The following is a 27,833-nucleotide window of genomic DNA, read 5'->3' as shown; positions in this document are numbered from 1 at the left end:
TTAAAACAAAATGAGATACCATTTCACACCTACTAGATTAGCTAGTAACAAAGACTGGTAACAATCATTGCTAACAGGGATCTGGAGTAACTAGAATTCTTATGCATTTCTGAGTCTGTAAACTGACTAATTTTGGAGAATGGCATAAAAGTTTTCAATGTATTTTGGGGCACCTGGGTGGCTCAGTCGGTTAAGCGGCCGACTTAGGCTCAGGTCTTGATCTCGCGGTCCATGAGTTAAAGCCCCGCATCGGGCTCTGTGCTGACAGCTCAGAGCCTGGAGCCTGTTTCAGATTCTGTGTCTCCCTCTCTCTGACCCTCCCCTGTTCATGCTGTGTCTCTCTCTGTCTCAAAAATAAATAAACGTTAAAAAAAAAAAAGTTTTCAATGTATTTTAAAATATACATGACATTATGATCCAGCAATTCTACTCTTGTGTATTTTCCCAAGAGAAATAAAACAGCTCTTCAAACAGTATAACAGTAACATTCATAGCAGCCTTATTAAGAATCCCTAGCTACTTATTAATAACTCCTTTCAGATGAGGTAATAAGAAAGAACAAAGAATCAAAAATGATTCTTGCACTTTAATCCTGAGTGACTGGGAAGGTGTCAATGGCACTAAAAATGGGAAACATAGGAAAAATAGAAGGTTTAACAAGGAAAATTAGTTTAGATTCACTGAACTTAAAATTCTTCCCAAATATATACATGACAATGTCTAGAAAATAGCATGGAAGCTAGACAGGGGCTATGGCTAATCTAAACAGAGGTTAAATGTGACACTGGAAAAGGGGATGAGATATGGAAGGGTAAAAAAGAGATATGTATAGGCTTATAAATATACATATGTGTGAATATATAAATTATAAGGACACAGTCTTTAAGGTGTAACATTTGGAGGACAGCATGAAGATCAAATAGTAAGGGAGACAATTCTTAACTCTTTTTTTTTTTTTTTTTCAAGGATTCCTTCAGCAGTGTGGTCAAAACTATGGGATCCTCGGGGAGCCTGGGTGGCTCAGTCATTTGAGCCTCCGACTTCGGCTCAGGTCATGATCTTACAGTTCCTGAGTTCGGCCCTGCATGAGGCCAGCCCTGCATGGGACAAAGCGGAGCCTGCTTTGGATCCTCTGTCGGGCTGTCTCTGCCCGTCCTTCACTCACACTCTGGTTCTCAAATGTAATTTAAAAAAAAAAAAAAAAAAAAAAAAAAAAAAAGGAACAATTATGGGATCCTTCTCAATCATGTTTTAAAAGCACAAATATAGGGGCACCTGGGTGGCTCAGTCGGTTGACTGTCTGACTTCAGCTCAGGTCATGATCTCACGGTTTGTAAGTTCGAGACCCACAGCTGGCTCTGTGCTGACAGCTCAAAGCCTGGAGCCTGCTTCCAATTCTGTGTCTCCCCTTCTCTCAGTCCCTCTCCCCCTCATGCTCTCTTTCTCTCAAAAATAAATAAACATTAAAAAAAATTTTTTTAAAGCACAAATATATAAGATTATAAAAGAAACCAACTATAATGAAATTATAACTGTCAAAAAATGTTTACATTGAAATATTGTTATATGTTTTTCTTAATACATTAAAATATAAGATTTAGTAGTAAATCTAATATCTACCATAATTTCAAAGTAGTGAGAATTATAAACAATAATTTATATGACACAAAATAGCTATTATTTTTATTCCTGGAACAGGTATTATTACTACTATTGTTGTTTGTTGTCAACATTTATATTTGAAGGAAATATTTAATATCAGGTAGGAGTTAGTGAAAATAAAGATGTCATTTTTTTTTTTCATGAAATCTTATCCATGAACTTTTAGAGGAGTATCCCAGGTTAAGAACCTCTGAGTTAGGAAGTAAAATTAAAGAGACATAAAACCTTGATGAGACGGTATCATGGAAATTATAGTAGCAAAATAGCAAATGCTATTTTTAACCTGCAATGAAAAAATCCTGTACCCACAGCTTCTGCTTCATTTCTTACACTTGTGAAGTAGAATAAGAAAGATCAGAGAATGGTATGTTAAGCAAAGTAAGGTAGAAAAGGTTCGGAGGTTTCTGAATATTTTGAGTAAAATAAATCATAACTGTATTTAAACTAATTTTAAAATATATATCCCCATTAGGAATCACCTGATAAACCACCATAACCACAGACTGCCAATACAATAATCATTCTATGTACCAGACAATCCACTCCCATCCTGCTTCATCCAGCTTCCATTTCTCACAAAATCTACTGATAAATTCTATCATGCAAGCCAGGGTCAGAACAGATGAATAATAATGTCATAAGTCTTTTCAGCTGGCCTAACTGCTACCCTAGGGATATGAAACATTTCATTATGATACTGAACAGGAGGGGTAAACCATTTTCTTCTTATAGGGATGCAGTCACACAAGCTATTCTAGGTACATTATCTTAATGCTCATATTTCTTGACATAATAGTCTGTATTGTAGTAAAAAATTGATGAGAAATTATTTGGAATGCTGACTCATTTCTCATGATAGGTTGCTTTTTTTTCTGCCTCTCAGCAGCTATGGTACTTGCTATTAAGTAGTATCAATCTCTAACCCAATAAAGTACTTGTTTAGGTAATACCTTATTCCTCCATAGCCACGTACATCAGAGCTTAGAAGTCACTGTCCAGAGGCTGCTGTGGAAGAATTATGGCTGGGAATGGCACAAGTGTTTGTAAATATAACCACTTGTAGAACTCTCTAATGTGGCACCCAGAGAAATACCAACATCTCCAGATAAGCTTTTATTTATTTTTTTTTAAAGGAATCTCTAGGCCTGACATGGGGCTCGAACTCACAACCCCAAGAACAAGAGTCACATGCTTTAGTGACTGAGCCAGCCAGGCACCCCTCTAGACAAGCTTTTATTCATTCATTCATTCATCATTCATTCACTCATTCATTTTTCAAACAAGGCTTTAGATCTGTTAAAGCTGGGGCATTCCTGAGAACACACAGAAGACAAATAGAAACAACCAGCAAAGTAAAATTATTAAAAAGCAGACTCCCTATCAAAGAAAATCTAATACTTTACAATAGAGTGTAGCCAAAATAAGGTTGTAAAAACTATTCTAAGACAGTAAAGTTTGATAAGGACTACTATGGGGCCTACTATAGGATTTAAATGTATTTTTTCTGGACATGATCTGGACAGGTCATGTAGAGTATCTAATATTCATTTACAAACAGAAAGGTAAACTGAGGAGTGAGGCTTAATGCTCAACTAGCAAGACTAATACTATTGCTCTTTCGTGTCTATTGATTTTGAGCCATAAAAGACCCTCCCAAATATTGCTTTTTTTACTTTATTATCTTTTATTTTAAGTGGAATGAGACTCTAAACAAAATTCAAATAAATTACTATTAAAAACTATTAAAAAAAAACACTATCTAGAGAATAATGGAATAGCTACAGAGGCACAGAGCCATATTTTAACCGAAGATCATCTTTCTCTGTTAGAAGTTATTAAAAATCAATTATCAAGACTAATAACTAAGATCATTTGGCACAGGGTAATAAAAGAGATCGTGAGAAAGAACACATATTTTCTGCTCACTAGGTGTTAGCAATCCAATATGGAAGGACACAATGTAAAGAATATATATTCTTGGAGGAGTATCTTGAGATTCATTTGATCTTCCACCTCAGTATCCCTGAGTAGAGTACAAGAGGTTAAAGATGACATGTGAGCCAAGAGCACATGAACTACTCTATTTTATCTCCACTTACCCCATTACAACATGCCAGTGTCCTCCTTGAGACTGAGCACCGTGTCTTACTCATTTACCTTTTCAGTGATCTACCATGGTCCCACACACAAGGTAATTCAATAAATTTCATAAATAAATGACTCTTCACTCTTTAAAGGGAGTAAGGACTGCATGAACAATTTGGTGATAAGCTGATCTTTTTTTTTTTTTTTTTAATTTACAGGACATAGAAGAATAAGGAGAGAATATTCCTTTACTCTCACACACCTTACACAAAAGGTTACTGAACAGTCACTTAAGGAAATTATTAGAGAAAAATGTTTTTTTTTTCTTTTTTCGCAAAGTCTTATAAGCTAGTTGGCTCAGAGGAGGAAAGAAAAGAAGAATAAAGAATATTTATTTTGGGGAGTGAGAAAGCAGGGGAGAGGCAAAGAAAGATGGGGACAGAGGATCCAAAACTGGCTCTGTGCTGACAACAGACAGCCCGATGCGGGGCTCAAACTCACAAATCCTGAGATCATTACCTGAGCCAAAGTCAGATGCTTAACTGACTGAGCCACCCAGGTACCCCAAGAATAAAGACTCAAACATTAAACACTATGTGTTTAAACTGCTTTCAGTTTGGTTTACTGTGTCTCTACTAAACATGCATTATAAAAGATAAAAACAAAATCAAAAGATGAAATGAATAGACCTGGGTTTCCTGAAGCTTGTTTTTATTCCACAGATTTAATGGTCTCAATTGTCCATGTAGAATGAGGAATCCACCAGATCAGAGGAACACAGAGACATAGAACCATATGATCTTTCCCTCATAACATTTTAGGGTTTTTAGGCGGTGGGGTAGGTAGGAAGGAGGATAGAACCATCTGATTTTAAGAATCCACATCATTATTATAAAAGGAAACTCTTGCTGCACCCCACTTACACTTGCAAGTTTCATCTCTAACAGCCCACTTGAGATTTTAGTAAAAGCCATGGCCTACCACACAGCTTAATGTAGCTACTTACCTATATAGTTTTTCTTCAGAAAAACTATATAGGGGCACCTGGGTGGCTCAGTCGACGCTGGTTGAGTGTCTGACTTCGTTCAGCTCAGGTCATGATCTCCTGTTTCGTGGGTTCAAGTCCTGTCTCAGGCTCTGTGCTGACAGTTCAGAGCCTGGAACCTGCTTTGGATTCTGTCTCTCTCTCTCTCTCTCTCTCTCTCTCTCTGCCCCTCCCCCACTTATGCTCTGACTCTCTCTCTCTCTCTTAAAAATAAACATTAAAAAAAAATTTTTTTTAAAAAGGATACAGACATGATATCACCTTTCAGTCCTAAATCATTTTGCCTCTCCCTATCCATCTGCTCCCAGTATTTTTGCATCTTTAACACCATGAACTGACCACTGTATTTGTGAACCTCCTAGCCTTCTTAAAACAAAAGTCCAACTCCCCTGTGACTACAACTTTCCCTATTAGATCTTCTAGCTATTAAATATTCTTGTAAATCAGCCAACCAATTCTGGACTTGGGAATAATCAATCTCTAAAATGTATCTTCAGAGCAGAGTTTTCAAATTTTGTTGAACATTTAACTTCACCAATTAACAAAACTGAGAATGCACCTTTAAAATATGTATATTTTTTATGGGGTGCCTGGGTGGCTCAGTTGGTTAGGCATCCGACTTTGGCTCAGGTCATGATCTCGCAGTTCATGGGTTCAAGCCCCATGTCAGGCTCTGTGCTGACAGCTCAGAGCTTGGAGCCTGCTTCAGATTCTGTGTCTCCTTCTCTCTCTGCCCCTTCCCGGCTCGCACTCTCTTGCACTCTACTTTCTCTCTCTCAAAAATAAATAAATATTAAAAAAAATTTTTTTTAATGTATACTATTTATAAATTACACAGTAGCATTCTTATTCTGAGCTAAGCATCTCAAAGGACAGCATATACTTGGAGGAAGGTTCATCAATGATAGAATATTGTAAGGCCACATATCTATTTTTTGGACTTAATTCAGACAAAACTACATAGCAGAGTATATAAATTCATTTAGCTAGGCTATATAAACTATAATATATCACAACGCACTGAAATATATCACTCAAAATGCAAACCGAAGAATGAGGGCGCCATTTTCAACTCCTCCTTGGATGAGAAACTGGACTCTCACTCTTCTCTCCCAGGATACTAGGTCACCCTTATAGGACAAGAGTCTTCTGATATAAAGACCAAGTAAGGGTGCCACTGTCAGTCCATATGTCAAAGATAGTAAATATTAACTTTTATTTTTATTATGCTTTTAAAAATACTTTAAATTTTGAAGTAACTTTAGACTACATAAGTTTCAAAAGCAGTACACACAGAGTTCCTATATATTCTTCTCTCACCTCTTTCCTAATGTTAACATCCTATATAACCAACTAGCAATACCTAGAAATTAACATTGGCATAATACTATTAACTAAACCATAGACTGTATTTGAATTCATCAGTTTTCCACTAACATTCTTCCTCTGTTCCAGAATCCAATCCAAGATTCCACAATGCACTTAGTTGTTTGCTCTAATCAGTTAAAGTTCCCTAGTCTTCCCTTGTCTTTCATGATCCTGGCATCTTGGAGGAGTTCTGGTCAGTTATTTGGACGAACGTTCCTTAATATATGTGAAGCTTTTTCATGATTAATTCCAAGTTATGCATTTTTGGCAATCTATGACAGAAGTAATGTGCCTTTTTCAGTGCATCAGATCAGTGCACCATTAAGACTCGATATGTTTTGTTACTGGTGATATTAACCCTTGATCGCCTGGGTCAAGTTGGTGTCTGCTGAATTTCTATGAATTATATTGTTATCTTTTTGCTCAAATTGTTCCAGTTTTGGCCTCCAAACTCTTTCAGGTTGCCTCCTGTGTCCCACCCAATATATTCCTATCCTCTTCTGAGCACTTTTTTACTTTCTGGTACCACAAAATGTTCCAAACTCATTTTATATTTTCTCAGTCCCAGCAATGGAAGCAACCACTTCTCCAAGGATCTTTGGTTCCTTTTATTGCAGAAGTTTTATTTCATTAAGTACATATATTGATGTAAATAGAATTCCTGTACTCCAGTGGATCATCTTATTTAACCTGTCTTCATGCAGAAATGATTTTAGAAAGCTCTGTTCTATAGCACTGCTACATAATGATAATTATTTTTTTGCTCTAACAAAATACTCAGCAATAATGATGGAACACTATTAATAGTCCACCACAGTTTTATCTCTATACCTTATAGACATGTGAGGCCTGCAACTCTGAACTCCAATAACTATAAGAAATGAGGATGTCAGAGCTACATAAACATACCTAGTCTAGGTAAGCACTGAGCACTACTCCACTAAAGAGAGGGTATTTCTTTTAGAAACAACCTCAATCAGTATTGTCAGAACAATAAGTATGTTTTTTAGGAAAACAAATATGGATAAAGACTCACACACAAAAAAAATTAGCATCTAATATGGGCTCACAGATGGTTTGTAGAACTCTAGATTGTTTTAAGTTGAAGGAATGAGGTAATTGCAAAGAAAATTGCAAAGAGCCAGTAGGCCATAGCATACCCAAAAGGCTTTGGAGTTCAAACACTACCAGATAATTAGAGTTATATGATCAGATTCGCTAGCATATTTGGTTAGCATAGTGGTTCCAGTTATTCATCAGAAACACTGGCAGCCTCATTTAGTATGTTCACGACAGAAGTAACTCTAGGCAAGCCACTTTAATACCTTACTGGCTTAAATAAAACATAAATTTTCTTAAATACACATGAAAGCATTTTAACATTTCTAGTTAAAGTGGCACCTGAGTGGCTTAGTCAGTTAAGCAGTTAAATGTCCAACTCTTCATTTCAGCTCAGCTCATGATCTCATGGTCATGAGACTTAGCCCTGCATCAGACTCTGTGTTAGGTGTGGAGCCTGCTTGAAATTCTCTCTGTCCCTCCTTGCAATGTCCCCCTTCAAAAAAAGGTATACTCTCAATTATTCATACCTAAAGAAGTAAAAAGTAATCTAACATAATAGTCCCCAAATATTTTATATTTTGCTTCAGAAAATGTGTCCTTTCGTTGCACAAATATATTGATATAGGATTTTCACTTTATTAAGTTAATATTTTAAAATTAGTTTTGGTTCTCTGAGCGTTCAGAACATGGAAGGAATTAGAAAAGTAGCTACCAGAATTGGCCAACTTTGCAAACTATGCTGAAATTTTCCCTCAAAGTGTTCCACGTGGTTGATTGACATAAATGTCTGCAAAATAATTTTTTCCAGTATTTCTGTATATTTTGTTTTACTTCCTGAATGTTACATAGGCTAACAATATATACCAACACATCTTAGCAAAAAGTTTTCCATTTTATTAACTAAGAAACTGATGCACAAAAGTGACTTTTTATTTGTACAAAACAAACACAATACTGTAATTTGCAATACAAATTTGCAATTTGTATCCTATTAGCGGACAATTCTACTCCCTCAAAACATCCAAAGAATACTATTTGCTGCTGACAGTTTTGAAGCATTACTACTCACTTTTAAGACTGTATGCTACCTTACATCTTGATGTTACTTATTAATTCATGGAATCCTAAAGACCACACTCTTAATAATCAGATGATTTAATGTGGCAGCTAAACTCTCACTGGTCTCCCTTTGTTGATTTATTGTCATTCCAGGTAATTGATGATAATGATAATAAATAAAAGTAGCAGCAGTTGTAGATTACTGAGTGCTTACATGCATTATCTCTTCCTCCTCAACTTATTGAGGTATAACTGGTATATATAAACTGCACATAATTAATGCATACAACCTGGTGGGTTTGGATACATTAACTCTTCTAATCATCACAATAATCCTCTTGAGAAAGCTAGAATTATTCCCATCCTATAGAAATGGAAACAAGTCTTAAAGAGTTAAAAAGTTTGCCCAAGGTCACACAAGGCTGAATATAGTAGCCAGGACTAGACTCTTGGTCTAATCCAAAACCCAACATTTTACCTACCATGCCTTACTATGATAAGAGCAGGCCATTTAGATGCCAGTGCCTAGCTTTCTCATACAACAAAAGCAACAAAAATTAGTGCAATTCACCATGGAGTTACTTTTCACTGAATGCCTATTATAATATGGTACTAAGCTAGATGTTTCATCTACATTATATTAATGATATAATTCACAATGATATGGTATCACCAAGTTAAATAACTTGCCCAATATCATAGCTAATTTAATGGAAAAAAACTGCAAGCAACACATTCAGGTTTGACTCCATAGCCCATATTCTTTTTTCCACCAGAAGCTAGAACTGAACACACATGATTAAAACATTAAAACCTTAACCATTATCTTCTATTTTAACAAAACTACATTTTTGGTGGATAAGGACAGACAACAGAGTATAAATATCTATAATTATTGTGCCTCTTCTGCAGATGAGAAAACTTAAGTCACAAAAAAGGTTAGTAGTTTGTCAGAATCACATAATATATGGTGGGACAGATTTGAATTCCTATCTGTTCAATTGTGAACTTATGCTTTGGCCCCTTCCATTAAATATAGAAACAGTTTAAAGACTTCACTCAAAACATTTTAAGGAGGAAAACTCACACACACACACACACACACACACACACACCCACACACAAATATAAATCCATATGGAAAAGGCAGGGGATAACTACTAGTTATTACTAACAAATCAATATTATTAATTGATAACCTTTATAAAACAGTCTGAGAAGGTTGTGGGTATAATGCACAACTAGCCAACAGCGAATAGTAAACTGTAACTGACAGTTCAAATTATATGTAAGCTAAAAATGGCAAGATGGCAATTTACAAACTAATTTATCACATTTCACAAGTATGGTATTTGAAAAAACCCTCTGCTAGAATCCTAGACTCCTTGTATGTTGGTGAGTAAGAGAAATTCAGAAAGAATGAGGTTCTGAAGTACTATGGGGACCAGGAAATTCTTTAAAACAGAATATAGATCATATTAAATGAGACAGACAGGCAAGCTCATATGGTAGGCCTGGCCTATAATTTAGGTGATTTTTACACTAGATTTTCTCATTCATAAAACTACAGTATATGGAAAAAATTATCTGGAATATAATTTCCTAGAAATCAGAATAAGGAAGTGATCAACTCTGTCAAACGATGCTGAAAGGTTAAGTAAGATGAGAACTGATAGCTTCCCTCTGAATAATACAAGATGGAATTACCAAGGAAACTGATAAAACAATTAGTGAAGTAGTAGGAAAGAAAGTCTAATTGGGACAGGTTAAAAAGAAAAGGGGAATTGAGAAGTGAAGACAGTAAAAGTACAGATAATAAATATTTACTAAATATCTGTGTGTCAGATGCTTGAGATATATTAGTCAACAGAAGTACAAAATCCAATTCTTCATGGTGCTTATATTCCAGCAGAAGAAAGACAATACATAGTAAATAAAGGAAGAAGTAAATTATACATGTTAGAATGTAATTGTGCTACAAAAATAAAGAGTAACTTTTTAGTTGTTGGAGAGCTGACAAAAAAGAGAAAATAACTACTTGAAAGAGAGGAAACTGATTAGGCAAGACTTATAAAGTCAACATAATTGGGTGTTTTACTCTAGCCAAGTTTAGCTGGTCAGGGCAAGTGTGTAATATATGAGGAATGGGACTAAAACACAGATAAGGTTCTAATAAGCAAATATGGCACAGGAAGAGAGAATTAATGGAGTTAAGATTTTTATATGAAAGATGATCACAGTGATTATTAAGCACACTATCAGAGCTATTCAGCTTCACTTCTGCCACATCTAGGAGAAGTGAAGTCATGTCTAGGAGACAATGAAGAGTTGAAAATTGGTGTGGTCAATAGACTGGAAATTGTAATGAGGTTAAAAAAATGGGGGAGCAGGATGAGTACTGGAATGAAGTTGTAGTCACAGAAAGAGATGGCTGAAATTAAATTTGAGAGGCGGCAAAGGTCTAGGAATGGTCATGGAGAAAGATGGCTGGAGGGGAATGGAGGAAAAGATCATTGGAAATGAAGAGGTCCAGAGTGTCCAGAGTGTTGAATATATCACCTACATAGAATTTGAAGTCACTAAGAATTGTGATGGGAATAACATTTGGGAGGAATAAAGTGAATAGGTTGGTAGAGGTCCACAACATGATAATATAGATGGAATAGTTTGCTGTCATGTGCTTCAAAGGAGCTCAGGGTTTTGAGTGAGGAGGGTGAATAAATGATGGGAAAGCAGCTATAAAGATATTAGAGGTTACCTGCCAATGGTATCATCCTATATTACATAAAGCAAGAATTAAAAACAGCCAGTAAGGGGAGGGCTACAAAAGCATCTCTTACGAATATGCAGATCTGAGTGACAACAATAAAATAAAGGGAACATTAAGAGGAAGAGCCTGAGGACACAGGAGATTTTTGCTGATTAAAGACCACAAGTTTCAAAAGACAAAGTAGAAATATGGGTGCTTGTAAAGGGATAACTGACTCGAATCTGAGGATAAAAAAGACAAAAGGAGATAAGAATGCAGATGATAATGAGTGACCTGACAGTTGGCCTTTAATTCCTGTCATGGATGGTATTGCAAGTAGAAAAGTGATTTTACCAGAATGCAAAAATCTTAAATCCAGTTCTAATTTTAAGTGTATTTTCTTTAGAATTTCATTCATATCTTCCAGATTATGACAAAACAAGAAAAATATTTTCATAAACACCTTTGAACATGGCCCATAACAGTATGTGAGTTATTTTATGGCACTAATACACAGTTTCCGGAAAGTTCCAAATGGCAACCCATATAGGAGAAATTCGATGTATGACCCACAATGATCTCACAAAGGCATATTTGTGTAAGAAACTCTGGGCATGAATGTATCAGGTCAAATTTACACAGTCACTCATGGATGCCTGCATTTAGAGAAAAGCAATCTAAAAGATTTCTTAGAAGAAATCAAATGCTTTATTAACAGTCATAACCAATTGTTTAGCAAGCCATATTAATATTTATTTCTTGATATAAGATTTAAAAATTAAGAGTTTAAAAGGAAAAGGATCTGTGTTCAGAAAAGGCTGAAAGACTTTATATAAAACCTGGCTACCAATTAATTTAAGGGGAAAGGGTTGGTTAATATCAGCTTTCAACTAACTGCATCAAATATATTAGGAAAGGTCTTTGAAAACAAAAAAACCAGAATAGTAGTTGCATGAATGCTAATATGTGTGTGGATAAAAGATAAAGCAGGTGAAACATATTGTATTTGGATGAAGAAAGATTTCATTTTATCATATATTTAGCAGTATGATTCATTCAACTACTATCTTTCCAATTTAGTCAAGTAACCTTCTTTAATTTAAAAATAAAAGATGAGACATCTTCCTGAATCATAAGCTGGTGACTTACACTGCTTCAGGTAATCTGAGAATGCGAAGCAAAAAGTAAAAATAATTTAGTTTACATCTGATGGGGATACTTTGGAAAAGGCATTTTATATCTGGCTATGTTTCTACACACTTCAAAACAAACTGATACTCAAACTATACACAGTAACAAACTTAAGTACAGAGTAGGGAAAGGTAAACTATATATACATACTAATTAATTTCTTTCTTCAAATCAAATAAGTAGTAATATTAGAATAGGTAGTGAAACTGGAAGATACCTGGACAGTTTATTAGTACACATTCATAAGTTCAACAACTATTTCCTGAAGACAGATGTAATAAGTATTGTTCTAAATACTGAGGATACTGCAATTAACAAAAAAAAAGTGCCTGCTTTCATGGAGCTTTCATTCTATTTTAACACTATAGACAATTTTAGGGTAAACCTCTGGAAGGAATTCTATTTTGAAAAATTTTGAAAAATTTCTGAATAATATTCAAAGCTAGTTAAAAGTTCATTTCTGTAGTAATATACCCTCCCCCCACCCCATTTATTCAACTCTGAAAAAGTATTTTTGACTAGCTTCTAATTATGAGGGATTTGCCAAACTATTTAGTATTTAAGTTTCCTCCAATCTATTATTAAACACTACAAGGAAACTAATCGCTGAAAGTGTCCATGGTTCATAAAAGGGAAAATGGAAGTGTAGAAGAAATATAGCATTTTTCATGGTCCTCTCTAGTCTGCCTAATTCAATTAAAATAACTCTAATCCTAGCTGGCTAATAAGTATAGAATAGGAAAATCTTCCTACTTAGTACATAAAAGAATCTGGGTGCTCCTCACACAGAACACTTTTTAACTTTCTTTCTTTTTTTTTTTTTTTTTAACTTCCTGAGGATTCAAATGTTTGTAATAGGACTAAAAGACACATTACTTAACTTCTCTGTATTTCACTGTCTCTACCTGTTAAAATGATAACAGTACCTACCTCTTAACATTGTTTTCAGATTAAACGAGATTAAGGCATAAAAAGGTTTCAGTGCTCAATCATAACTGATGACATCAACCATCTCATTACCCTGTGTAGTGGGTTCTTAATAACAGTTTATACTTATCACTATCTTCGTCCCTAAAACCACAGTTAGGAAAAATAATAAACAAGCTATAATAAAGCTATTAAAAGATTTCTTTACGTTTTGGCAAGATGATTAACATGCATATATTCCTCAAACTAAGCAAAAGATCAGTATCTGTCGAGTATCAGTAACATTAATGTTACTAATATCCAGAATTCCTGAAAATGGCTGAGTTTGGGAAATTTTCAGGAATCAAATAAAAGCTCCACCAACAATATGCTTTATCAACATTTTATTTATTACTCCAAAGGCTCAGAAGTGTTTCTTATCTTTAAAAACATGTTTATGCCTTTTATTTTCAAGTAGAGTTAACAGTGGAATTAAATAAACAGAGACGTTATCATCACTTAAAGATACTATTATTATCTTCTGGCCTTATCCTAATCCAGACCATATGGAAACCTCTAAAATGATTTTATTCAAAGAAAATTAAAAAATAAAGAACAAAAACAAAACCAAGTAAATGAGTAGATAAGTCCTTATGTTTAATTAAATCTGGAAAATCATGTTGGACTACAAATAAAGGAATTAACAAAGATAAGACCTGAAGTTAAAGCAAAAATACTAATAAGAATCTTTCATTTAAAAACTTTGCAATCCTTCAAAGATTGGGAAGAAAGCCAAGATTCACCTCAAATGGAGAGGTCACTAAATATCCATGAACACTCACCCAACCATTGGTAGGAGACCTCTTGAAGACCCAGATGCTTGAATCAGCTGAAATAGTACCAAGTGTTTACTGATTACTCTTAATAGGGCAATGGAGCACAGGTTACTCCATACTATCAAAAATTATAGGTCATAACTATTGATAATTCCAGCGACTACCATTATAAATTACTCAAGGAAAAGAAGACTGAGTAAAGAGTTCTAAGGTGAAACCGTGTGCATGTATGTAAATGTGTACATTTCCTCCAGCTCTATTAGTGATATAAGTCTGATAACATAATTCTTGTAAGTATAAGTACACTGGCAGAATAAAATTTTTTAAATTAATATGTTATAAACTTCTTAAGGAAAGCATGTAAAATATTAATATGGGTTCAAATAGAAAATTTCTAAAAAAAATAATGTTTTTTTAAAGACAATGCCGATTTCTCAACACTAAGCAATTTAGTAACATACAGGAAAATATTTTCAGTCTCCTGCACTTAAAAAAAATATACAGTTCTTAACTTTAGGTCTTTTAATATACTAATGATTCTTCTAATAAAAGAATTCTCATATTTTAACACATAAAACTCATAACACTGAGGACTAAACAAAAGCCTCCTTGCTCAAAGGTGAAGACTATTTTCAACATTATTGATTAAAATCTAAAAGTTATCAACTTAATAGAACAGTATCTGATGTTAACCTAATTTCAAAGAGGAGTAAAGCAGGGTCAACACCTAGATGAAATACAATAATGTTTTTCTCAGTCTCTGTAAAGTGGGAGGCAGAATGATAACCCTTCCCATCTTACATTCCCCCTGTATCATGACTCACTCCAAAGATCTATGTGGTAAAAATTAAGACACTCTACTACTGCAGAAATTGCCAAGAACAAAAAATGGAAGGTTCTATATTTCTATATTTTTCTCTGATACATGTGTATCAAGTAAGGTAACAAGTGAAACGAGCCTAATTTAGTTTAAATAGTTTAGACAGGTGAGTGAAAAAGAACATTTGACATTTAAGGTCAAGTAAGCATATTCAAGCTACCAAAGAAACACTGAAATCCCAAGCCAGCAAAAATACTCCAATCTGGCTGATAAATGACTTAACTGTTAGATTTCTAAAGACAGCTTTACAGTATAATATATCCATCACTTATTGAACATGAAAGAACTTTTGAAGTCTTGAGAACAGCAACAAAATAAAGACCAGAAGCATAAAAACATTTCCTGTCTGCCTACAGATGAGGAAAATATCTGATAGTGTCAGGGACAGATTTGAGGAAAAAGTGGAGAAAAGGAATGGCTAATAGAAGACTAGCCCTACAGTAACTAAGAATTCTAATGTCCTAATATGAAGAAAAACTAAAGATAAAAAAAGAAATAGTAAAAAATGGAATAAAGACTGACAAAAAAAACTTGCGTGTGGGAAAACTGCAAACATTTTAGACCTCTACTGCAAATTTTAAATGACAAAGTATACCAATATTACCTTTCTTTCGAAAGAGTGCATTTAGGTAATTTTCTGCTTGGCATTCAATCTTTTCAGTGTTGGACTGGCCCTGAGATGATAGTTCCTCTGTTGGTGTTGACTGTGAAGAATCAAGAGATGGTATACAATCCTAAAATTATAAGAAAACAACATAAAAAATCGCTTTTTATTATACATGAAATTCCATTAAAAATTGCAAAAAAATATTCTCTAAATGTTCATTTATTCTATCAAATTATATAGAGAGAACATAAAATTTGGGACAGGAGTCAGGAGAAAAGAAATTTAGCTTTGATACCAAATTAGCCTTATTTTTTGGGAAAACTATAGTCAAAAATGGAGGGGGGAGCAGAGTAGATAAAATATATTGCTAAATAAATTCATTAGATAGCAATGCCAATAATGAGAGTTGTAACAACAAAGCAGGTATGTTTACCCACTAATCTGACCAAAATGGGTACAGGTTCTCAAGTTGTCATTTCTTTTCAGCCTTTCTCACAACAGTAAAGAATTAGGACTTTCCAACATACAAGAAGATGCTGCTTGTCTAGTTTATGCCCTGTTTATATTAGACACTAAATATTTAATCATTTACACAGGAAATAACTGTGATATCCAAAAGACTTCAAGAGAGTAAAAGGCTAAAAAGTAGTACCGCATTATCCTCCAGCTACAGATTCCTAAGAAAGACTACAGGGTGGTCTCAAATCAAACTAGGCCTCTAAACTCACTGTCATCTACCTAAATACAAAACACGTCTAAACTGAACTTCATGAGTCAGGGAGCTATAAGGAAGAAATGTGAAATAAGCAAAAAAGATGAGTGTTTTGTGATTTCACCTGCAAGTTAAGCTAAATGTTAGACTTTAAAATATTCTTCACATTACCAAAATCAAGTATTTAAATTTCCACTGTAAATCACCAATTTTCAGAAAAAAATTCAGTTAAAAAAATTGTGTTACAATTGTGCAATTAGTTTAGAAATAATTTCATAGCACTAAAACTTACACTGACTGCTTCTCTCTGTAGATTACAAAATGAACATTTTTCATCCATAGACCAGTCAGTCAGCTCTTCTGGTTCACAGTCTTTAAAAGAGGGAAAAATATTCATTAAGTATACTAACTTTATTAAAACGAATAAAATTACCACTCTCCACAGCAATGGCTCATATAAAAAAACTAACTACTAATAGTAAAGGGAGAAGGCCTAACTTTGAAATTAAAGTGATGACCTCTAGAAAGAAATAAACAGAGAAGGCTGTAAGGAGAGTAATTTGCACTATTATGGGACAAAGTATCAAGAACAATGAGCTGGTTATAAATTAATTTTCTAACAATTGGGTCTTAAGTATCATCTAACCTTCTAAAAGATTCAATTTATCATTACCTATTAATTTTTAATTTTCACTATGAAAGAAATCAAAACAGGGAGATATGGGGGCAAAATAAATAAATTTTGCACATCATGAAAGCAACATAAAACAGAGAAAATGGAGTAAAGCACCAGAAAAGCCCACAGATTTGAGAAAATGGAATGCTGTCCAAAAAAACAGAAATCCATAGCTAAAGAGATCCGATTTTTATTACATTGTTTAAAGGTGTTGTTGCAAGAGTTAGAGTAGAAGGCAGGTAAACATGTTATATTATTCAACACAAAACATTTTTTTTTTCACAAGAATGTTTCATATAAGTCAACTATTATAATACAAAGTTTGTGTGAAACAAACATTTATAATGAAGAAATTTTATGAAGATAGAATATCATTGCCATCCTAACTATACTTGGTATAGACAGTGATTTTTCAAAGTTTCTTCTTGCAGTAAAACTCTCCATCTCTTTTCCCAAATAAATTTTTACACAGAACCTCAAATATATGAAACCATTATCACCTGAGGCAGTTACCCTGGTACTAATTTGAAAAGCACTGGGGTATACCACAGTAATTTTCCCTCATACTTTTGAAATACATAATGAAGTTGAATACATGTTTCTACTAAACTACACAGAAAATAAGCTTACCTTTGTTGGAATAATAATAAATAAATAAGAGTGAGGATCAGCCTTTAAGCAATTTTTACATCAATCCAGATACACAAATCAGAGTAGAAGATAGTATGATGTGATGGAGTATGAAGTGTATAGTGATAGCTCCCTTAGGTTTTAACAGTGGTCCAGAAATATTCCTATTATTTATCTAAACTTAGAAATGGTAGGAAATGGGAGCATGAAACCCAGTACAGGGCAATGTAAAGATAACTGGATTTAAAGTCTCCAAAAATCTGTAATGGAACTTACTGGTTGTAACCTTGTCAAGTCACAACGTTTTTGTTTTAATTTTCACATCTGTAAAGTAAGGATCCCACTACCTAACTTGTGGATCACATGAAAAAATGTGAAAATATTTTATAAACTCTAAAACACCATGCAAAGGCTAGTTACTATCAAAACAGGATCATCAGTCATTATTTTTTAAATCTATACAATCACAAATATATTTAATAAGGTTAATTTGCATAAGACAGATAATTTTAATATATCAGTTTAAGAAAACTGATCACTTTTTTGTAAACAACCTGATTAATCGAAAGTTTAAGCAATCTGTACAATTAGAAACCCAGAACTGTAGTTATGTAGGTGTATAATTTTCTTCAACCTTTCAGCCTGTCACTATAGAATAATACATTCACACTCCTGAATGTGGAATTGTGCAATGTCTCTTCCTGATCAGTGGAATGAATGTGGGAGAAGTGGAAGTATACTCTTCCAAGCTGATGCTTTAAAAGGTATGGCAAGTTCCCCCAGTTCTGTTGAGTTTCTACCTTGCAACACGAAAAGAACTTGCCCAACACAGCCATTACTCCTTCCGACTGGCACCTGGAATCATCAGGAGAAGTGATTCCTGAAGTCCAGTGAATCAGATCACCCATTGAGCAAGCAATAGATTTTAGAGCTTTGTTATGCAGTATTACTGTGCAAAAACTTGACTCATATGCTAAGCATAGTAACTTTGATAGATCAAGGAAATCTTACTGCTTTTTTATTATGGCCTCATGAATAAAAAATATGAAAGATATCTAGCACTGTGATTTTTTAAAAAATAGCTGGTAGTCCTGGAGAAGAGGTATTTTTGAAAAACTACTATAAGGTTTCATGAAGTTTCAGTGATAAATATGTTGAACTGAGGAACAACTCTGGATTAATTAAAACAATTACCAGCTGTAAAATAAATTGGGCATGTTCAGATTATCTCATTTATTTTAGTTATTTTAGAAGTTCTTCAGAGAGATGTTAATTAAAGTAAATCCCTATGTGGTTAAATAAACAGCACTGAATAAATCAACAATTATATAAATGCCATTAAATTTTGCTGGGTTAAAAAAACTATGACTTTACTTACAAATATTTAATAACTACTCTTTCTACATCAACTTTTGATTTTGAGTTCAAATAAATGATGATGAGACACATTTTTTTTACTTATTGGAAAAAAAGTTTTGAAAAATAAACTCTAAGCCAGATTTGTTTGTCCAGATTATCTTTTCATGTCACAAAAAATAAATACTGCAACAAAATACATTCATTTTATCTCTCAAACAAAATAAGACAATAAATCAGATATCCCTAAAATAAGTTGCCTCTTATTCTGAAATTTTAATACATGAAGCTATAAATTCAAAAAGGGCCAAAGTTTGTATCTCACAGAAAAGGCAATGTCATAATGAAAACGGATAGTAAGTGACTAACAAAAGATCAACATGTTCACCATGGGTATATACTCATGGGCAAAGTTTGGTTCTAATCATTTTACCTAATCTATCTTGGAAAGATAACAGACTTTGAAATTAGCCTTGGAACTGAGATATCTTTCCAAATACTAGATGTGGCCTTTGGCAAGTTACTTTCCCTGGCGTCAATTTCCTCATCCATTAAAATGAGGATAATAATTACACCTTAAGACTGTAGTAACAAAATTAAACAAGAATGCATGAAGAACACCTAGCAAGTCCAATTGGTGGTACTCTCATTTTCTTTTAGATAATCATACTTCCTTTGAATGTTTTTATTCTCTTCAGTACCCTTTAACCACAAGAAATAAATGTAAAGTTCCCAAAGAAAAAGCCCAATGAAAAGTGAAAAAAGAGAATACTGAACTAGATTGATCATGAAGGTCATGAAAAAGTAGTTATAACTATGTTGATTTTTTTTTAATTTTATAAATGTTCATTCACTTTTGAGAGAGAGAGAGAGAGAGAGAGAGAGAGAGAGAGAGAGAGAGAGACAGCATGCCCAGGAGTGAGCATGAGCAGTGGAGGGGCAGAGAGAGAGGGAGATACAGAATCCAAAGCAGGCTCCAGGCTCTGAGCTGTCCACACAGAGCCTGAGGCAGGGCTCCAACTCACAAACCAGGAGACCATGACCTGAGCTGAAGTCGAATGCTTAACCAACTGAGCCACCCAGGTTACCACTAACAAATGTTGACTTTGAGGGAAGATACTGAACATTGGGCAATGTTATTAAAAAATAAAATTTCATTATGAAATTACATAGTAACTACACTGAAAAGTACAAAGAAGGAAAACTATTTGTAATCCCATCATCCAGAGATAATGATTAAATTTTGCAATATATCCTTCCAGTTTATATTCTAGGTCTTTTCAAAAATGAGCATCAGCAGATTCTTTGAAAACATCAATAAAAGTGATAAACCTCTACCCAGCCTAACCAAGTAAAGAAAAAATATCCAAAGTGAAAGATGGGCCATCACTACAGATTCTATGAATAATAAAAAAATAAAAAAATATTATGAACAATATTAGTTGGACAAATTCCTTGAAAGACACTATCTACCAAATTTCAAACAAAAAATAGAAAATCTCAATAGGACTATATCTACTAAAGAAATTAAATCAATAATCAATAACCTACCAAAACAAGAAAACTCCAATCCAGATTGGTTTCTCTACAATCTGTTCCAGAAAATAAAAGCAGAAGGAATACTTCCTCATTCTATCATTATTATCTATCATCATTACCTAACTACCAAAAACTGTCTGAAGAGACACCTCATCCAAGGAGATATGCAGATCTCAAATAAGCTTATGAAAAGATGCTCAATATCATTTGCCGAGATGCTCAATATCATATGCTGCTAGAGAATTGCAAATTAAGATGAGCTACCACTACACACCTACTAGAATAGTTTAAGTCTGAAACACTGACAACATCAAATGCTGGTGTGGATGCAGAGCAAAAGGAACTTAAATTCATCACTGGTAAGAACATAAAAATAGTACGGCCACTTTTGAAGATGAGTCTTACAGTTTCTTCCAAGTTTAACATAATCTTTCCATACTTATCTAGCAATGGGGCTCCTAAGTATTTACACAAATGAGCTGGAAAGTTATGTCTACATAAAACCTGTACACAAATGTTTACAGTAGCTTTATTAGTAATTACCAAAACTTGGAAGTGACCCAAATGTCTTTTAAGTAGACTGTGGTACATCTAACCAAGGCAGTATTATTCAGTAATAAAAAGAAATGAGCTATGATGCCATGAAAAGACACAGGAAACTTATATGCATATTGTTCAGTGAAAGAAGTGAGTCTGAAAAGACTAAATACTGTATGATTTCAATTATATGACATTATGGAGAAGAAAAAAAAAACAGTAAAAAGAGCAGAGGATTGGGGACAGAGGAAAGAACTAAAAAGGTGATGAATACAGATGATTTTTAGGCCACTGAAACTATTGTGTTGGATATTACAGTGTGGATACATGACTGTGCATTTGCCAAAATGCAGACAACTGTACAACATGTAGACTTAACTATGAGGCTTTAAGTAATAAAATATATTGATATTGGCTCATTAACTGTAACAAATGTACCACACTAATGAAAGATATTAACATAGAGAAACCTTGAAGGGGGATTATATGGGAAATCTTTGTACTTTCTACTTGATTTTTTTCTGTAAATTTAAACTGCTCCAAAAATGCTATTTAAAAAATTAGGATATTATACACATGTTTATTTGTCACAAATATTTCCTATGCTCAAATATACTTCTAAATCATTTTTAACAGATACGCATGGTTCATCAAACAGATGCATCGTAACTTATTTAATCAATACCCTATTTTTGGATACTTAGTCTTGGGATTATAAATAGCATGATGAATACACTTGGATAAGTTTTTGTGTACACATTGATAAGAGCTAATATAATTTACCTAACTATAAAATACAGCAATATTAGATTCTCTGGTTTTAATATAGATAATCAATTCATATTAGAAAACTACTGACTTAATACTAGGCCATGAATTCCTAGTAGTTCCTTTCCTCACCGCTAATCACAGTTCCTTACACAAAATAAGCATTCAAAATATTTCATCTAACAAAAAGGTAATACACAATGGGGAAAAAGACATCTCTTCAATAAATGCTAAGAAAACCGAATAGCTACATGTAAAAGAACGAAACGGGACCGCTTTCTCACATCATACACAAAAATAAAGTCAAAATGGATTAACGACCTAATTGTGAGACCTGAAACCTTAAAATTCCTAAAAGAGAACACAAGCAGTAATTTTTCTGACATTAGTGGTAGCAATATTTTTCTAGATATGTCTCCTAGGGCAAAGGAAACAAAAACAAAAATAAACTATTGGGACCACATCAAAATAAAAAGTTTCTGCAGAGAAAGGAAACCATCAACAAAGCAAAAAGACAACCTACAGAATGGGAAAAGATATTTGCAAATGATATATCTGATAAGAGGTTAACATCCAAAATATATAAAGAATTTATTCATCTCAATACCAAAAAAGCCACAAATAATCCACCTAAAATATGAACACGAATAGACATTTTTCCAAATGACAACAGGCACATGAAAAGATGCTCAACATCACTCATCATCACGGAAATGCAAATCAAAAGCACAATGAGATATCACCTTATACCTGTCAGAATGGCTAAAATCAAAAAGGCAAACAAGTGATAGGTATTAAGGAGGGCACTTGTTGTGATGAACACTGGGTGTTGTATGTAAGTGATGAATCACTAACTTCTATACCTGAAACTAATATTACACTGTATGTTAACTGACTAGAATTTAAATAAAAACTTGATTTAAAAAATGCAAGAAACAACAAGAGTTGGAGAGGATGTAGAGAAAAAGAAACTCTTGTACACTGTTAGTGGGAAGAAAAATTGGTACACCAGTGTGGAGAGTCTTCAAAAAATTAAAAATAGAAATGCCATATGATCCAGTAATTCCAATACTATTTACCCCAAAAAACCCCAAAACACTAATTCAAAAAGATATATGCACCCCTATGTTTTACTGAAGCATTATTTACAAAAACCTAAAGATGGGAAGCAACCCAGTGTCCATTGATAGATGAATGGATAAGAAAGATGTGAGATGCACACACATACTAAAATATTACACAGCCTTAAAAAAGGATGAGATTATGCCATTTGTGACAGCATGGGTGGACCTAGAGAGTATTATAAGTGAAACAAGTCAGACTGGGAAAAATCAATACCATATGATTTCAATCATGTGGAAACTAAAAAACAAACAAACAAACAAAAAAAACAAATCAATAAACAAAAGCACAACTGGACCTATACAGAGAATAAACTGGTGGTTCCAAAGGTAAGGAAGGGGTGGGTGGGGTGGGAGGACAGGCAAAATGGATGAAGGCGGGGGGGGGGGAATAACAGGCTTCCAGTTATGGAATGAATAAGTCACAGGAATAAAAGGCACAGCACAGGGAATATAGTCAATATTGTAATAGTACTGTATGATGACAGGTGATAGCTACACTTGGGGTGAGCATAAAATATAGAGAAGTCCAATCACTATGTGCACACCTGAAACTAATGTGACATTGTGTGTCAACTATACTCAGATTAAAAAAAAAATTGGGGGGGAGGGGGGCCAGAGTGGCTCAGTCAGTTAAGTGTCTGACTCGATTTCAGCTGGGGTCATGACCATGGGATTGAGCCTTGTGCGAGCTCCGTGCTGAGCATGGAATCTGCTTAAGATTCTATCTCTCCCTCTGCCCCTCTCCCCCACTTGTGGTCTCTCTCTAAAATTAAAAAAAAATTTTTTTAATGTTTCACCTAATAAATCTTAAAAAATTGTTTTGTGCAGCACCTGGGTGGCTCAGTCAGTTGAGCATCTGACCCTTGATTCCAGCTCAGGTCATAATCCAGGGTCATGGGATCCAGCCTCAAGCTGAGCTCTGCACTAAGCATGGAGTCTGCTTGATATTTTCTCTCCTTCTGCCCCTCTCCCCTACTCACACACTCTCTCTCTCTCTCTCAAAAAAAAATAAAAACAAATAAAAAATAAAAAATAATTTTGTTGTCTCCACCATCATAGTGTTTAGACTTGAAAAAAGGATATTATGTCAAAAATATTAAACTTCAGTCAGTGGTACAGGCAGGGGTCAGCAAAACTTTTCCATAAACAGCCAAATAGTAAATATTTTAGGTTTTGCAGGCCATACCATCTGTCACACCATTCAACTCTACTGTTGTAGTATAAAAGCAGACAGAAAATGTTTCAACAAATAAGAGGGGCTGTTTCCAATAAAACTTTATTAACAGGACAATTAAATTTGAACTTCACATAATTTTCACATGCCATGAACTATTAATCTTCTTTTGTTTTTTTCCCCACTATTTAAAAATGTAAAAATTACTCATAGCTTAGAGGCCATTCAAAAGTCAACAAGCTGTATCTGCCTCACATGCTATAGCTTGCAGACCTCTGATATAATCTCCCTTCCAAATGTAGACACACCTAGAGAAAAACCAATAAGGATCTATCAGCCAGTTTACATAGGCCTACTGCACTCTTTTCATATTTTTGTAAATATTCACAGTCACAAATAAATCAGATGATCCCATAGGTGGAAGAAACCAGCTCACAAATAAGACATGAGAAAGGACTGACTAAAGCAGAAAAAAAGAGGGAATTTTTGCTTAAAAGTTTAATTTTTTAATAAAAAATAATTTAGAGTAATATACAAGAATCTTTTGCTATGTAATATACTTAGTTTCTGGGTTTTGCAAAGTAATAAAGTTTCAGATTTCCAATGATTTATCTGAAAACATACACTAATCTATTTGAATTCTGCATACAAATTTCTTTAGTGACAAATCCCTATACTTGTAGTCTCAGCATCTAAATATTAAACCATTTTTAACATTGGCAACAAAACAAGCACACTTATTTATAAGAGGTAAGAAAGAAGCTGGAAATGTCTATAATGGATAGTTTTTACATGTCTTTTCAAAAGGCTCTACATTTTTTATTTAATTTTCCTTCAAAATATATGGCTGTCTTCATCCTTGCACAGATTACAGATTTATTGCTATTATATTATCATTCTTAAAGCTACAATTTAATTAGAAGCTTTTTTTTTTAATCATAAAAGCAGAAAAAGGAGGAAGAATTTACCTAAGAAACCTGATGAAAGAGTATCTGAGGGTGAAAAAAAGGCAATGAATATGTGCTTATATGCAAGTTCCAAAGCTTAGCTAATTTTGTTAACTCCTCTCACCAAAAAAGGCACTAAAAAGGACATAAAGTATAAGATCTATCTGAATTTAAATAAATGGAATGAGATATACTGCAATGGGTGATTAAATCAACTAATTAATTATAAATAGATCTACAATGAAATACTGTTAAGAAAGATGAAAGATGATCTAGGCGTTATATACCAAAATGATATACCAGTGAACACAATATGCACAGAAACTATATACACTGTGCATAGAGTATACACTACTATAATAAAAGAATAAATATATACAAGCACATATCTTACATTTACATAAAAATGTTTAAAGGTTATCTATGGATTGTGGGACTAGGAGTAATGTTTTTCTTTCTGGCTTATCTGTATTTTCAAATTCCCTAAAATAAACATGTACAACGTGCATACTAAAGGAATACTAGCTTAGAAACAAAAAACAAAGCATTTATTTCCTTAGAACATTCTGCCCTTTGCATAATAAACAATTTCTGAAGGAACATAAATATACACATACATATACAATGTATAAACAAATGAAAGTAGGGGAAGCAACAGGCTAAGAGTCTTAAGTTGTAATTTGGGTTACCAGAAGACAATTAAGTATAATGTTGACTTCTGACATGAATGAGGAGAGCAGGTTAAGAAAGGAAGGCTGAAGAAATAGGTCAAGCATAGGTTAAATTCTTGTTTCTTTAAATGTTTCCTTTGTTCATTTGTAAGCTCAGAAATATAGGTGAAACTACAGTTAGTACTGCTAAAAAATATATCAGGTAAAAATACTTAATTCAGTGTTGAATTATGACAAGATGAGAAATGATTAAAGTTAAAAGAAATAAAAAATGATCTTAGCTATAAGAATAATAAAACACAAGAACAAGCACATTTTGGAATCTTCATTCTTAAAGTCGTGTTCTACATGTGTATCAATTCATCTCACTGAAGACAGGTGGTTGGGACAAATGATCTTTCACAGATACTTTCAGATCTACAATTTATAACTCAATTATCCTGCTCAACATTAATAAAGAAAGAGCAGAAAACTCTGACTACTGCCGTCATCACTTCCTCAACTCCCACCATCACTCCCCTCAACTTAAAGACTTATTTATACAGAAGAGAGAAGGCCCTGTAGAGATGTCTTGGGTCTTGGTAGAATGGCAGGTACCACAGGATAGAAGGTAACAGAGTTAGCACATAAAACTGACCCCATACAAGACTCAGAAATAATTTGATCAAAATCAAAGCAGTAAATCTATACTAGCACTACCCATTTTGTGAATAAACAGGAATATAATTTCAGATGTCTACAAAACTGTTCTTTCCTAGTGCTCTACATTTCCAAGCAAGCAATAAAACAATTGAACTAGGGTATCACAGTAATTATATCATAAATCAAAATCTTCCACTAGGATTTATGCTACAGCATTTGAAAGAGATGGCTATACTACATAACAAATAGTATTATACATAAATATAAGATTCTGAACACACATGGCAGGATTTTTCAGAATGACAATCTGATTTCCAGGCTGCCTATCTCATGAGCAACAGAAAATATTTACTTAAATCTTCTTTAAGTGAGGACACATAATATGTAATAAAAATTAAATTGTACCATTAAGCGAAAAACAAGCTTCAGTTTCCATTTTGATCAGTGTACTAAAGTTTTTAAAAAGATTTATAAAACAAAATATTTGGATTTTATTTATTCATTTAAAAATACTAATTAAACAAGACCACAAATTCATACTTAATATAAAGTTAGCATAGAACAACCATTTTTCATTTATTAAATGGGACAGAGTTTTAAAATAAAATTTAAAAAGCATTACCTTCAAATAAACTGAGGTCTCTTCGTAGCCGTGGTCCATAAAGCCCTTCTAAAATACTCTCAAAACCTGTGTTGTAAAAGAGAGAAAAATATATAACCTACTGGAAGAGTTAATTTTATAATAATCAAAAACCATGAACTCTATATGATTTAGAAATTTATAAATTTTACATATTATAAGGTGTCATTTTTCCTTAACGTGTATTAAGCTGAAGTAGGCAACACACAATAAACAATCAAACAATGACTATCAGAAATCACATGACTGTGAAATTAAAATATTCAAATGTAAATATTCACAACTAAAACAAGTAAATATCTTTGTTATTTAGAAATATTCTGAGGTTGAAATATTATAAGCAGTAATAATTTTGTAGACAGAATAAAAAACCAAACATGTACTACATTCCAGTTTATATGTTATAAAAAATGTTAACGTAAAAGAAAGTAGCATCTTTAACCCCAATTAAAAGAATGAGTAAATGAATGAGAAAATCTTGCTGTGAAAAGTATGATGTACAAAATTTAAATCTACATACTTGTATAAATGAAAACACAACAATTTTTTCATGGTTATGGACTGCCTTGTTTTAAGGAAAAAATTACTGAATATCTTGTCAGGTTAACAAGACCCTAATTCATGAATTTACAAGAGTATTCTGCCTTCTGAATATACTGATTTTAGCATTTTACAATTTTCTTTTTGAAGTCTGTATCTTATTCAATTTTAAGCAACTTAATAAACTACAAGGCATCTCAAGAAAAATGACCAGAACGGCAAAATAACCAGGAAACCAAGAAAAGGAACTTAGGGAAGAAAACAACTTAAAGGTAGCATGATGGCTCTGAACAAAGAAAACTAAAGTAGATTTTTTTTTAGTGGTATTCCTAAATTATAAAACAGTGGAAATACTTCTATAGAAATGTTTCATAAATCATAAAATGTTTTATTTTTTAAAAATGTTTATTTATTTTGAGAGAGAACG

At 33.5% G+C, this 27,833-nt stretch overlaps 1 protein-coding gene across 12 annotated transcripts in view; it reads right to left on the bottom strand.

Annotated features, from left to right (window-relative positions):
• Window positions 1–27,833, bottom strand: part of LCORL (ligand dependent nuclear receptor corepressor like) — a 167,173-nt gene that overhangs the window by 87,366 nt on the left and 51,974 nt on the right. For 9 of the 12 annotated variants that reach the window (XR_006217071.1, XM_042984869.1, XM_042984862.1 and 6 more), the window contains exons 2-4: window positions 26,849–26,914; window positions 16,455–16,534; window positions 15,448–15,577 (exon numbers count right to left, since the gene is read on the bottom strand). Coding sequence is in view for 10 of the 12 variants with exons in the window: in XM_042984869.1 (XP_042840803.1) it covers window positions 15,448–15,577; window positions 16,455–16,534; window positions 26,849–26,914 (276 nt within the window). In the remaining 2 variants the exon portion in view is untranslated. Of the gene's footprint in view, window positions 1–13,969; window positions 14,017–15,447; window positions 15,578–16,454; window positions 16,535–26,848; window positions 26,915–27,833 lie in introns of those variants that run through there. The other 3 variants (XM_042984872.1, XM_042984864.1, XM_042984865.1) reach the window with 3 other exon arrangements.

Source organism: Panthera tigris, chromosome B1 (assembly GCF_018350195.1).
Source record: "Panthera tigris isolate Pti1 chromosome B1, P.tigris_Pti1_mat1.1, whole genome shotgun sequence".
In the NCBI taxonomy this organism is placed as follows: Eukaryota; Metazoa; Chordata; class Mammalia; order Carnivora; family Felidae; genus Panthera; species Panthera tigris.
The sequence above is the reverse complement of the archived record's forward strand: the minus strand, read 5'-3'. Positions and strand labels throughout refer to the sequence as shown.